Source organism: Tyto alba, unplaced genomic scaffold, assembly GCF_018691265.1.
Source record: "Tyto alba isolate M040663 unplaced genomic scaffold, T.alba_DEE_v4.0 Super-Scaffold_46, whole genome shotgun sequence".
Lineage (NCBI taxonomy): Eukaryota > Metazoa > Chordata > Aves > Strigiformes > Tytonidae > Tyto > Tyto alba.
Genome location: NW_024881322.1, coordinates 7905434 through 7919984, shown reverse-complemented (window position 1 = coordinate 7919984; position 14551 = coordinate 7905434). Strand labels below are relative to the sequence as shown.

General features: G+C 51.1%; 1 protein-coding gene across 1 annotated transcript in view; it reads right to left on the bottom strand.

Moving 5' to 3' along the window:
* The window catches only part of LIMD1 (LIM domain containing 1), a 35107-nt gene extending 20766 nt beyond the window's left edge, over positions 1 to 14341 (bottom strand). The window contains exons 1-2 of the mRNA XM_032987873.2: positions 13084 to 14341; positions 2445 to 2546 (exon numbers count right to left, since the gene is read on the bottom strand). Of these exons, the coding sequence (XP_032843764.2) occupies positions 2445 to 2546; positions 13084 to 14257 (1276 nt within the window). The 5' untranslated portion in view covers positions 14258 to 14341. The remainder of the gene's footprint in view (positions 1 to 2444; positions 2547 to 13083) is intronic.
* Positions 14342 to 14551: the final 210 nt, after the last annotated feature.

The following is a 14551-nucleotide window of genomic DNA, read 5'->3' as shown; positions in this document are numbered from 1 at the left end:
ACAGGCCAGGCGGAGAAGCCTTGGGGTGAGCAGGCCCCGCAGACCTGAGGGGCAGCGCAGGAAACCACCTCCCCCCCACGCTGGAGGTTTTCTTGGGAGCCTCGCCACGCGTGGAGGTGTGTGCCCACGAGGGAAACCCCACTGCCGCCGGTGCCTCCCTCCGGCACCGCTCTGTTTCGAGCGCTGGGAATCCCACGCCGCCCCACTCTCCATCTGTCCGCACTGTCCTGCCGGCCGCCACGGCGCCCAGCTGCCATCGTAGTGCGGCCGCTGCCCCCGTGGGAGGGACCCCAGCTTTCACGAGTGGCTACTCTCCTGCACCTAACAAGCCGAATTAGGCTCTCGCTTACACTCCTGTGAATTGCACTTCCCTTTTTTATATCATATGGAAGTTTAGTATTTTCTACTCTGAGAAATATTATTGTTCCCCACTTCCTTTTTTTTTTTTTTTAGCATTATTTTATTAGCTTTTTTGTATTTTCTTTCTACTTTCCATAACCCTTTGCCCCATCACATCTCCTCAGCCCATTTCTCAGGTACAGCCCGAGTAAGAGAGAGAAAATGATCTTCACTTTGCTAAATGTAGCTTCTTTCCATCTTTCTAAATCTCACCTGACACCCACACCCTTTCATCTTGCATTGGAAGCCTTTGGAAAGGGTTGCCTTTTAGACTAAGCAGCAAATAGCTATTCTTTCAGCCCTTACCAACCCACCTCATTAGAAATGGGATTAAGCTATTTTTTAGCCAAACACAAATAAATATAAACCAAAGTAACCACTGATACCTCTGCAACCACAAGTACCTCTCTGGCACTGCTCTCCAAATAAAGATGGCAAAAATTATTCTAAAAGGAGTATTGAAATTGCTTTTTTTCTGAAGCACAGTTGCACAGTAGTAATTTTAGAAATTTAAAACAGCTCAAACCTGCTGCTGGATTATTTTTAACAGGAGCTTTGTGTGCAAGGGCAGTTTGGAGGCTGCCCAGCCATGGAGGGCGAGAGGTCCCTGAAGCAAAGCCCTGGCTGCAGCCAGGAATCCTCTCTGCAGGGGAAGATTTTAAATTAATTTGTAAGAGAGGACAAAAGAGTAAGTTGCTGACTTATGAGCCTTTAGGAAACTGCCACCATGTGCAAACACCACTTTTTCTTTTCAGTTTTCCTGTCTCCGGTCAGATGACGGTGAAGTTCTCTTCTGAAAACATAGGTGAGGCAAGGCAGCTGGTATCAGACAGCTGGGAAATCAGCAGAGTTCAGGGTTCAGCTATTATTAAAAAGCATACACATCTTTCTATATTTATTTCCACTTTACAGCTCCAAATAAAACACATGCAGTCCTGATGAGTTTACAACTCTAAATACAACACAGGACAAAAACCCTAAGACTCATCTGGGAAAAACAAATTGATATATCCAAAAGCACCAGGAGGATTATTATTTTTTCTGCCACCACAACTACAGCTACATTTCTAAAAATACGCTAACTAGCCCTAGAGTTAAACATAACAAAATAGAACAAACACCGTCTTACAAACACAGCCACGATTTGAAATCGAGTGGCCTGTTCCTCACCCCAGCTCCATCACGGACCTCCTCAGAAAGCCATTTAAGGGGATCCATATATTGCAACATGCTCTACACTCCAGCAAACTTCAGATGTGGGTCTGACAAGCAGCAGAGAGCTCGGCGGGGCCAGCTGAACTATTTACCCTGCTTCTCAGGCAGATTCGCAGGGCTCATCATCACAGCTCCCAGCCTGATACCTCTGGCACAATAACTAGCTCCCTCCCTGCAGTAACCAGAAAGCAAAGCCACAGAGACACGTCTCTCATCTCGGGGCATGGCTTCATTTCTCCAGAGAAAGAAGCAAGATGTGTAACCTGGGTCATTCATGCACTTAGATGCTTTGATTGGAGGTCCCTCGGAAGGGCAAAATTATTTTAGCGAGTAGAAGTAATGCATGCAGTGAAAACACTGTGATGGGACTGCCTGTGCAGCAGCCCTGCCTTGGAAAGGTGTCCCTGGCGCCCGCAGAGCCCGCTGCCGATATTCACACCCTGCCTGCACCCTCGGCACGGTGCCGACCCGGCGGCTCTCCCTGGGACCTGCAGACTGAAAGGCCAGAACGGCTGTCAAGTCTGACATGACGAATAAGAAAACCTCAACACGTCAGAAAATGTAGCTGTAACTGAGAGGCAGAGGAATGAAAACAACCGTCCCCCATACCACAAGGCAGATGGCTGGCACAATACAAAATATCTTTTCTACGTGACTTGCAAGAATCCATTCAAAAACAAACAGCAACCACCATGACATACAGCTGCTGCAGACTCCAGCTGTCAGATAACTCAAGAGCCACCTCCTTTTTTTTCCCCGTTTACACCGGTAAGCCTGAATAGTTTGCCCCAGGGCCCTGCACGGGCAGCAGCCAGGCAGGGAGTACTCACTGCAGGCTCCGCAGGTGAAGCAGCCGTCATGGTAGAGGTTGCCCATGGCCTGGCAAGCCTGGTTTGCTCCATATACCCCCTTGCTGCACTTCACGCAGGTCCCTGGAAGAGAGAGAGAGAGACAGAGGTCAGAAGCAGGACCCGGAGGGGCAGCTGGGGTCACTGGCTGGGTGACTGCACCTGTAATTTGGCATGGTGGCTCAGCAGCTTAGGACAAGGCAGTTCACTGAAGCCACAAGACGTAGGTGACATCAGCGTCACTCACCCCGAGAGATGCTGTTAACACCGGTTACGACGGTCATCGAACCTCTTCAGACAAAGCCTTTTGCAAAAAGTTAAACTGCACAAGAACAGCCTTGTCTAACTACAGCGACATCTCCTTCCATCTCCCACCCTTCCCCACAACCTCTGTATACATTTAAAACCACATAAGGAGCCTCCCAAAAGCCTGGGTGGTAGTAAGTGGCGCTCAGGGCTGTTCACAGACCAATAGTTTCTTCTACTTATTGCATAAAGTAAGCTTGTTGGTTGCAACCGATGTGAGGAAAACACACCTTTTCAGTTAGCCCCTTTAAATCTTCGATTTCAGACCTCAGTCACATCTACTTGAGGCCCTAAGGATTTCCCACCAAAACAGGGCTGAACTACCTGATATACCTACCTCTCCTCTATCAGCCATGTCTGAACTGAGACCCAACATAGGCACTACCTACAGACCACATATTCTGCCCAGCAGTTCCTCTTACTTCTTGGAGGACAAGGCAAGAACAAAGTCAGTTTTAAGGAGAGGATGCCTCCTAGTAGCAGCAGACAAGGAGGGCTGACTCTCGGGCGGCCCATGGGGCAGAGGAGAGCCAGGAGAAGAGCACACGGTCAACTTCTGGCTATGAGCTGTCCCAAGTGCAATTCCAAGCTCCTCTTCTCACACCCAGGCTTTCCTGCCTAAAGACCAGGGTCAGTTCTGGAGCTCCAGAGGAGGGAGAAGACGGCCACACTCAGCTGTTCAGCTCACTGTCCTGCCAACACAGCCAAGCACATTTCCACCAGCACCCACCCTGGTGTGGGGCTCCAACCTGAAACCTGAGCCAGGCAGAGAGCGTAGGGTAAGGATTTCCACCTCACGAGGAAGCCTCCAGGACCCTCCAGGCACAGACCTACGTGATTGGGGCTGAGAACAGCGGCAACAGGGCAGATGTGTGGTGGTGGTGGTGGGGAGGGACTGCAGAGAGGAGACTTTAGCACCACAGGTTAACAAAGGGTGTTGTTGCGTGTTCACCTAGGGCTTCTCAAATCTCACCACATTTCCACATAAAACTACTTTGGTAACAGAGTAAGAAGCGATAGCTGAGTTTCATGCCCTTGATGGCATCCACTAGTAAGACCTGCTCCCTCCACCTTGCAGGGAGAAACACAGCAAGGCTGCCTAAAACCACTGCTAACGGCTGGGGAAAGAAAGTCCTTGTCCAAGGAAAATGACACATCAAGCCAGTTTACATACTTCAGGCACTGTGATTGCGACAGACTAGTTTTAAAGCAGCATCAGCCTTTAACTACTCCTAAATGAGCAACTTTAATCTGTGTTTAAGCAAATAATAAACACTGTACTGCCCAAAAGGGACAGCATGAAGGACAAACAGAAAACGTCCTTTGGTCTGTGGTCCACAACGACCCTGTGGATGTGACTTCACCTCCAGTTCTCTCCTTCTACTACTGCTCAGCCCCGTTCACCCCAGGTCTCAAACTCCCTGGGGCATGCACTGTCAGTCATGTCTCGCTCCTACTGACCCAAGACGAGGGACAGCATCATCTTGCTGGAGATCCTTAGTCATACTGTGGTTAACAAAACTTCACTTCTTTCAGGGCACTGCAAGCTCAGGAGTAATTGGAAAAGTCTGGTGAAAGTTAGGAAGAAACCCAACCTACTTACGACAGTGCTGAAAAGTAACTCCCAACTCCAGCAGCACCACGCTGGCACTCCCAGGGTGGTTAATGATTTCTTCCTGCACCAGATAGCTGCGGCCATCAGTTTTCACACTACGGGGACAAAAACGCTCAGAAGCCCTTTGCAGTCAGGCACACGTGGCTGCTGAAAAGCAGATCCCTCAACTTCCCAGTGCAGATCTGGTTCTGTGATGCAGCTGCCTGCCTGCATTCAACCAGCATGCTGAAAGCCATCCTAGCGCTGCTCCAAGACCCACTGCACTCAAAGCCAGAGTCCAAACTGACACAAACCTGGAGAGAATGCTGCAGAGAATAATTAGTTACTCTGTTTTGTCCAAATCTGACCTGAACTGAAATGCTAGCTTGGCTGCGGGCCCATCCCAGCACGCAGACTGGCACCAAGTTAGGAAAACTCCTGGTTCCTTTTGAACCAAGCAGATCTATCTCACTTATTGAAAGAAACATTTTAAGAAAGCAAAAGATAAATCATTCAGGCATTACAGAAGGAGGAAAAAAAAAAAAAAAAAAAAAAAGGACCAGAAAAGACAGGACAAAGATAAGAAAATTTGGCTTTTCAAATGGATGTGTTCTCCCAGGAATTAATACATTCAGCAGCACTATGAAATGCTGTGCAATCATCGGGCACAAGAGCTAGTGGCTACCTCACAAAATTCCCTCTGAATTATAGCAATGCAGAGCAGAAGTTTTGAGAGCAGAAAACCTGCCAATTTTGCTGCTGGAAACCTTCTTTCCATGACATTCACCAGGCTTTCGACAGAACCAAGGTATTTATTGCACTGCAAGTGCCGCATTTTTCCCTTCTCCGTGCCAGTGAGCAGCTGCTCCAGACAAAATCACCAACGTGCTCCGATTTCCTCCTTTCCAGAAAGCAGCCGGGGGACACTGAATATGGATGAGCAGCAAGAAGCAGGAGGCAGAAGGCACAGCAGCTGAGTGCAGGCACAGCGCACAGTAAAGATGCTGGCAGGCATCTAAAACCATGATAAAACACCCTAATGCAAATCCCATGGAGGGCAGAAATTGCCTCTGCTGCCTCCTGTCCATCCCATTTAAGCGTCCGAGCGTAGGCACAGCCCCTGTGGTTGCCCCAACGGGACAGATGATAGTCTGGCCACATCCTGCCCTGGCTCCCGCATCCGTACCCAAACCTCCCTCTGCCTCCTGTCACTCGGCTGCCCCCACCATCCTTCCTCCTTCCTTTCAGTACATGCTCCATTTCATCCCCCAATTAATCCTTTTATTCACTTCTTTACATATTTAGGCCCTTAAAACATGGAAATTAAAGTCACAGAATGAAAGGGCTTTTAAAATAAATTGACAATGTTGTCTGTAAAAACTATAATGTGCTAAATTACCCAACTACGTAATAACCAGCCATGCTGTAAATATTTATAGATGTCCTGTGGCAAGGCTGACAACTGAAAAATGGCATTATGGCAAAACTGTGTATAGTTTATGTTTTCACTTGTATCTGCTAAATCTTACTTGAAAGCCAAATAAATCTCACTAGTAATTGGAATTATTCTTGAAATATATCTTTGCTTCCTCCAAATACAATACTGTGAAGTATTTTAAGCAACATAATTGAGCCTTCACCTCTGACTCTTGTCACACCTGGCCTGAAAGAAGAAAAAAAAAAAAATGTGAGTTTTATTGATTTTTCCTTTCCACTTTTTTTTTTTCTCCCCCCATTCACTTCCTGCTGCCACAATGATCCTGTTCTTTCAGCTTAGGCTACGCAAGGAAAAAGCGATACCTGTTGCTGACAGCGGCCAGCCACTGAGCTCGGCAACACGTGTGCGAAGCCAGCCTGATGGAAGGCAGCGCAGCCCAGGCCACATCCCACCCCGGCCCGCTGCAAAACGGGCTGCGTGCCCTGCTCCACGCCAGCTCCGATCACTATTTCCCGAAACAGTGCTGAGCGTGCTTTCTGCTAGCCAGGGCGTAGAGTTAAAATGTCAGCAGCATCAGTCCAGCCTCACATGCCGCTGGCACTAGTCAGCAGCTCTGGGTAATTTTCTTGGCATAGAGCAGCTTTTAGCAAAAACTTCTGTCCTCGGCTCGAAGCAGGCAGATCCTGAGCAGCCATGACCCAGCAAGATGCCCGATTCCCGCACTCGGTTACTTTGCTGCACGTCATGAACACTTATGCAAGTACCGATCTGAGCAGATAGCCCCTCTGAAATTACATCTTTTAACCTCCGACATTATTAAGGTGTTATTAAGGAAAAATGAAAGGTTTCTCTCTCGCCACCAGGATGACAAACCCAAAGCCCCACACATGCACAGCGCTGGTAAAATCACGCTCGAACGCACCGGCAGAATGGTAGCCAGATTTGGAAAGGGAAAGGGATGGAAATTGCTGATTTCGGCTCGATTTCTGCCGGCAGGGCAGCCGGGCCCCGGATAACAAAGAGATCTCTGTTCCCTTTCGCATCATGCAGCAAGCAACCGCCCGCGCTGCAGCTGAGCGCCTGAACAAAGGGACCTTTGGGGCAGAGCTGGGACCGAAAACATGCCCTGTAAGCCACTTCCCGGCGCTTGCCGCCCTCCATCGCGGCACTGCAAACCAGGAGGGCAGCCACCGGGAACAGCCTCGGCTCACAAGGTCAGGCAGGTCTGATGCAAACCTCAAGGGCTGTCAGAAATTAACGTGAATCCGGTGCTCAGTATGAAATGTCAGTCCCACCCTCGAGGTTCAACAAGTGCATTTCCATTTACCGCTGGACTCAAAGCCTTTAGTGGCATTTTTTTCCTCTGAGCGTTGCTATGTCACTCTTACCAGAAGGAGCTCAGTTACTTACTATATCCCACTCCCAGCATTTCCACAAGCCAGACATCATCTACCTACAAACCAAGAATACAGTTGTGGGTTTTTCCAGCCACATCCCCCTTCTCAGCGACATCCCGGACAGTCAAGCCCTCCTGCATGTGCTCTTGGTTGCGTTTGCTAAGACCGTTGCTTAATTTTGGAGGGCCAAATGTGATGGTGTGCTGCTTCGGTAGGGAGAATTCCTTGCCATGTCAATGTGGTCCAAGATAAGAGGAATTCAGCAGCAGGATGATTCTGGTGGGGTTGGTCTATGTATGTAGCTAATCCAGAAACAGCACTTGGCAGAGTAAGTCTGTCCTGCCCCTTCCACTTACTCCATGAAAGCCACATTTCCACGATCAGCTTGACTCTTCATCACACATAACTGTTTTTTTCCCCCTCCTTACATGAGGCTGGATTTATGCTGAAGAACCCCTCTTTGCATTTGGAAGAAGCCCCCAGAGCCTTTGCACATAAATACCTTTGGTATCATCTTTCCCATTTGCCCAGACATGCACGCGGCTAATCCAGAAGTAGACCCTGATGCCCCTTGGCAGAAGCTGAACCTTCACGAGGGTCTTCCCCATCAGAACATCCGCCAGCTTTCCTCTTAACTTGTTCCCCTTTCCTGCTCTGACAGGGAGGACCCTCATGAAGGTACGGCTTCTGCGTCTCCAACCCACCTATTTATTCCAGGAGAACCAAGCCCTGCACCTGCACACACATTTTTCAAAGACTGCTGAGAAAAGACTTCATCCTGTCATACCTAATGCGATGCTCAGTTCTTCAGGTTTTACTTCAGACCCCCTTCAGAACCTGATGCCACTTCCCCCTGGCTGACCTGAATGAACCAAGCCATTTCTACATCAAACTCCAAATTAGACACACTGTGTGCCCCGCTATGCTGTTATACACTACTGAGCAATCGCTCTTGCTGGAGAGTTGATTTCAAGGAGATCTGGAGGCCCATGTGAGATTAAGTGCCTGGAAAACCTGGCAGTTTGGTCCCGTTCGCCACTGGGTGACTGGGTTGTCACTCAGTGGTAGCAAAGATGTACAGGTACTCCCTACCCAAAGAACCACAGAGTTGGTAAATGCAATTTTTCTGTACTGTTTTTACATGGCATGTTCTTGACCCCCAACTTTGCTGTAGACCAGCCATACACACACTGCCAGCGAAGTGCAACAACATTTTAAGTATGTTATAGCAATGTCAGAGATTATGTTAACTCCAGTGCCACGTGAACAAAGCTTCTTATTCCTTTCAGTTCCCACTGCCACAGAATCCTGGCTGAAAGATCTATTTCTCCTCTGCCTCAACTCCTTCCTCTTCTTCCCTTTTGGTAGATTTTTCCTTAGCTTGCAAACCCAGCTGAGCTCCCAAGAGGAAGGGAGGAAAAGCGCATACTGTTGTAATCTTGAAGAGCCATATCCCAGGCAAATACTTATGTGCTTGGTTCCTTGCAGTGAGATAAACTCTGCAATCTGCACACACCCACTAGTCCATGTGCCGTGATCCTTCCAGCTTTCCTTGTTCCACCAGGACGGGCCTTGCCCTGCCTCCCCCTCCTCTCTGCTGCAGGCAGGCATCTCCTTCCAGCCGTGGTGCTCTCCCAGGAGCAGGCAGCAAGGAATGCCTCCGCTCATTCCCATTGGAAATGACACCCTTATCATCACCCACGTACAAAACAAACCTCAGAAGAACTTTCATTTTAACCAGAAATTCTCCACTCGGCAGCCCTGGAATTACCCTCGTTGATGCCAAAGCATCCTGGTATACCATCAGCATCAGGGTTCCGTAAAGTCTGCAGGTGTGTACAGCCTTAAAGTTAAACTAATTATGTGGCTTTGGCAGTGGTAAAACAGTAACTTCACTATGCACAAGACTTCAAAAGAGCGCTGCTGGCCTTCGAACTGATCATACCCTTTCAAAGGTGCTGGGGTTGCAGGTCCCCACAGTGTTCAATGATTCAGCTACCTCCCTACTTCTGCCAAGGGGAAAAGAAATCTGCAGACTTTGCTCCAAGATCTTCTCTGCCCAACTGCTGGGAAGCATCCCAGTATTTCACTGCAAAACAAGATGCCTGGGGCCCTCCTAAAACACCTGCAGCTTATCATCAGCTCTGCTCTAAATAATGAAGCCAGAACTCAACACCTAATGAATATTTATAACAAGAAAACAATTTATAAAAATAGTTTTACAAAAAGCTTTTGTTAAGGGTATAGATAGTCTTTATCAGATGGAGATTTCCATCAAGCTGTATGAGATAAGCACTAGTGAAAACATGATGCTACACATTACATCTCTAAAAGCACCCACCTGTGCCTATAGGCCAAGGAACTGTGTGGTACCACCACAGTGCTAAAACAAATGGTAAAACGTCCCTGCAGACCCTGCTGCCCCTCAGCCAAGCCTCAGCCCTACCAAGCCCCTTCCAGGCAGTGCAGGCAGATGCTCAGTTTGGTTGTGCCCCTGCCTGGCTCTCACCTGAAACTCATCCGGCACCAGTCCCTGGGATGGTGCTGCCTCACCTAACCCAAACCACCTACTTTGCACTGGGTGGTGCTCCTGGAGGACTTGCAACTGCCCCTATCACTCCCATTTAATTAATCTTCCCGTTCGCCAAGTCGAGATGAAAGCTGGTGCACCCAAAGGAACACCATGGAAAATCAGTGGGATTCAGGCACCTCACTCCTGGCTATTCCCTGGAAACAGTACACCAAAAAAAATGAATAAAACCTAAGCTGGCTTCCAGCAACACCCCCCAGGAACCTGGAGCCCCTTTTCTCCACTGCATGGGAATCAGCCTCTTCAGGGAACAATTTCAGGATTTGCCTCCCCGAGCTTAAGACCTGAGTCTCCCTACGTCCTCCTCGACAGCCCACATAAATCAAGTCAGCACTTCAAAAGCACTCTTGGAGAACCCAAATTCCTCCAGAGACACGTGCAGCCCATGCTGCTCACAGATAGGCCACTATTTAAATAAATAAATAAATAAATAAATAAATTCTTGCCTTTGTCTGCTTCTTTCTTTTAACTTATTATACATACTCTGAGCAGACAAAAGTATTTTGTACAGCAAGCTGATGCTAACAGATAACCAGACTGTCAATCCTCAGAAGAGCGTCCTACCTGTGTTATACCTAATCCCTAGCTTATCTTTTCCTTGGCTTTCATTCACAAATACTCATTTTCACATAGTAAAGCAACAGCAGCTCCTTTACTGTGATTAGAATTGATTGTTCATTATAAATATCTGGTCTAGGCTGAGACAGACCGAAGGACTGTATGTTAACAAGACAGACAGACCCGTCTTAAAAAAATAAATAAATCCCTTTTTTTTTTTTTTTTTTTTGAAGCAGCACCCAAAGTTAGGAGAGCTGAAACCATTTTAAATAAAATACATTGGCCATTTGTACTTCAGTCCTGGTTTCATTTCCTGGCCCCGATATACTGCAGAGCTGCTGTATCAGACTTCCCTTCACTGGGGGAAAATCTTCAACAAAACAAACTGTTGATTCTTTTTATCACTACTGCATTAAATAATTTATTTTCTATCCCAAAGTTTGCTCTCTTGAGGGTAGGCCATAGCAAAAATAGATTCAGAAGACCAGCTGGGTCTTTTATTCCTCCAAATGAAGTAAGGTAAGTGTGAAAAAATGAAAATAAAAGTGAGAAAGAAAGAGGGAGGAGGCACAGAATTAGAATACCTCAGTACTTGCCCCTTCCTGACCCTTGGTCCTACACAGGGTAGATCTGCTAAGCCTTCCTCCGCAGAGCTGAGGATCCACAAAACTTTACCTCTTCCTCTGCCATGACTGCACCGTTTTGTTTTTCCCCCTCTCTCTCTCTCCTGCTTCCCAAATTTCTCAGACACGACACCCTGGTGTAAAACCTCCTGCCAGGAGGAGGTCAAAAGCCCACACTGAGGACCAGGCAGCCTCCGTATCTCCTCCCTCACCAGGGCTCACCAGTAACTCAGCAGCCCAACCAGCAGGACCCTCCGTGCTGCCAGAACTACTCCTGCTTCACTACCAGTTTCCTGCACGATGAAAGCCTCTCCCTGGCACTACACCCTATTTTGTGACAAAAACCTAAAACCAGTCTCACCACCAACTAGGTCCCTCTGCTTTCTCACCCCATCCCATGCACATTTTGGATGAGGTATGACCCAGCTGGTTTATTTGCACTGTCAGGAGAATATGCATGCAACAGGGTCTGCTGAAGAGACCCTCGTCACCTCTCCAGTGGAGCTGAATGCTGCCTCCAGCAAAATATTCCCATTTTTGAGCACTGCCTCCCAGGAGACTGATGTCCCAACCCCATCTTCATTATCAGCTCCTTGTCACAGTCAGCGCCCCCCCCCCCCCCCCCCCCCCCCCAACAAGGCTCCCTGAGCTCATTTAAACCAGGAGCTGCCCACACAGGACAGAAAGCGCCAAAACATGTTTCCAGGCCAGAACACTCCAAGCACAGCAACTCAACACATCACTTTTCTGCGACAGAATAAAAACGTGTCTGCCCTGCCACAAGGCTGAATCCAGTCTCAGATACGAAGATAAACAATCCCTGCACAGCCCTCTGTGGGCAAGTACCACTGCCTGATGCCAAGAAACACATTCTGTTACGCAATTTGCAACTGAGCACTCCATGGCCCCTCCAGCTATGTCCCTGAAGTTTGGCGTGAAGCCCATGGCTGCTCCCCTGCACACAGATCACCGCCGAGCCACCCACCGACCCCACCGGACAGGACCCCCTGCAACAGCATCTGTGAAGCCTTGAGATGCAAATCCTTCCTCTCCACCAGGCTGGAGAGTTTAATCTGTCCCTGGTTCTACTTCTGTGACTGTGGGTCTAAAATCGGGAGGCAAATTCACACACTAGACCTGCTCCCATCATTTGTTAAACTAACCACAGAGTTCTCCGCCTTCCCAGCAACTTTGGGTTTCCTTCTCCCAAAAGCTGAACTCTCTTATCTGCTATTAAAGTGCGAAGTGGCATGGCAGGGACAGGAAATGCTCAATTTGCCCCTGACCTTCTGCCATCCTGAGGTAATAAAATGGTTCAATCCAGCAGGACAATCAATATTCTCGTTGGGAGATCCTTGCACATAAGCGGTCCCTTTTCACTCCCACATGCCAGCAATAACCTCTGGTGGTGGTCTGGACTGCTCACAGACCTGAGATTTAGGGAGGAATGTGCCTACCACCTGCTTTTCTGCTGTCTTCAGGGTGCACTGATCCTTTCACAGCTGATGTGGACCAGCACCTGGGGGCGAGGGGAAATCCTGGCAGGACTGGGAAACCACCGCCCTTCCCACCCCTAAGCCATTCCTCTTCAAGAGATCCCACAAGCACGCCCGGCCATGGCCACCTCCATGCGGGGGTACCAGGAGGCCTCCCCTGAGCTCTGTGCCCTTCTCCCTGCCCGCAGCGTACACAGGCACAACTCCTCCGCAGGCTTGAGGGCTGCCTCCCCCCCAACACGTGGCCGGGCAGCGTACTTTTAAGGCATGGAGAACCAGGAGTACTGTCAAGCAAAGTGCCATGCCTCCCTGCCAGCAATGAAGGGCACTTCAAAAGACGCCGCTCCAGCTTCTTCTCAGCGCTGTCCTCCCCAAAGCTGCTAAACCACCTCCGCTTTAAAATTTAAGAGGTAGGATTAAAGAAAAAAGTGTCACAGGAGGAAGAACCTCCAGTCCCTGTGATAAAAAAAAAGTTAAATAACAACACCCTCCCGCCCCGAGCAACTGAGAAAACATAACCAAGCAGGCATACGTGCAAACGCAACCCTGCAGGTGCGAACCCTGCAGCGACACTTTGCAACGAACCCTTTTCACGCCGACTGGCAGACCGCCTCCTTACCAAAGTAATCGGCCTTCGGTCGAGCATCCATCTCCTGCTCCAGGCGCTGGGTCAGTGCCTCCAGCTTCAGCTCGGCCGCCGACGGCCCTTGCTCAGGCTGTGGAAGGAGGGTCTGGCAGGGCAGCTTCACCTTCGCCGTGCTGGAGCCCTCCGGGTGGCCAGCATCCGACCGCGGGCCGCTCACGCCCTCTGGGAAAAGCTGCTGGGGAGCATCCGGAGCCGTCAGCCCGCACAAGGCCAGGCGTGAGGAGCCCGGCTCGGGGTTCGCGCTGCTGCCGTTGGGCCGGTGGTTTTGACCGTGGGCCACGAAGTGGCCGGCTGGGCTGGGGTAGGCAGCGGCATGCTGGCCGTCCACGCTCGGGGCGGCAGGAGCGGAGCTGGGGGGGAAGGACAGCAGGACCCCCTGGTACCACAGCTGGTTGCTGTCTCCTCCGGCCCTGGGTCCGCAGGGCTCAGCAGGACCCGAAGACCCCCGAGCGGGCTGCAGCGAGGGGGCCGAGAAGGAGGAGGACCTCTGCTGCGGCAGGGCCCCGGGTGCCCCCTCCTCTGTCCCTGCTGAGGGTGCTGGGGGGGTCCGGGCATGCGAGAAGGAGGAGGACCTCTGCCCTGCTGGTGTCAGGTCATGGCCCCCACCACCCCGCCTGCCCTCGCTGCCGTTCTCCTGCCGGCCACGGCAGGGCTGGGGGTCACCGGGGCTCCCGGATTGCTGCTCCCCGTGCCCCGCGCCGGGCCGTGAGCTCCCCGCTCTGGGAATCCTGTCGGGTTCCGCTTCCCAGCTCCGGCGCCCAGCCTGGCTCCCCGGGGCCTGGGCACGTGCCCCGCTCTCGCCAAAGCCTCGCTCCCCTCCCTCGTACGGCCTCGCGCGCGGCCCCTCAGCAGCAGAGGCCGGGGGCGGTTTGGCACCCCGTGCCACCGGCGGGCTGGGCCGGGGGGCGTTGAAGGCAGCCCCTCCGTTCAGGGCGGCCATCAGCATCTCCTCCTGCTGTTGCTGCTGCTGCTGCTGGAGGTGGATCTTGGCCATTTTGGTGGCGAAGACCCGCCGGGTCTCCTCGAACTCGGGGTTGTTGCCGACAGCTTTGTCCACCCGAAAGAGCCCGTCCTTGGAGGCCTCGTACATGTTGAGGTCTTCGATGAACTTGCTGGCTTCCAGACCTAGATCGTCGTACTTATCCATCCCGCCCGGTTTAGCGGGGTGACCCCCGCCTTCCTCCCCCTCCTCCTCCTCCTCCTTCCCGCCGGGCTCAGGGCGCTGCCGGCCGCACCGATCCCGCCGTCCCGCCGCGCCGTCTCACTCCCGCCGCGCCCGTCCCCGGCGGGGGCGTGACTGGGGGCGCGACCGGGGGCGTGGCCGGGGAGCTCCCCCCCGTCCCCCCCGCCTCCTGGCCACGCCCTCAGCCACGCCCCCGCGCAGCTCCCGCTCGTCACGGGGCCGTGGGTGTTGCGTGTGCCAGCGGCGCGAAAACGTCAC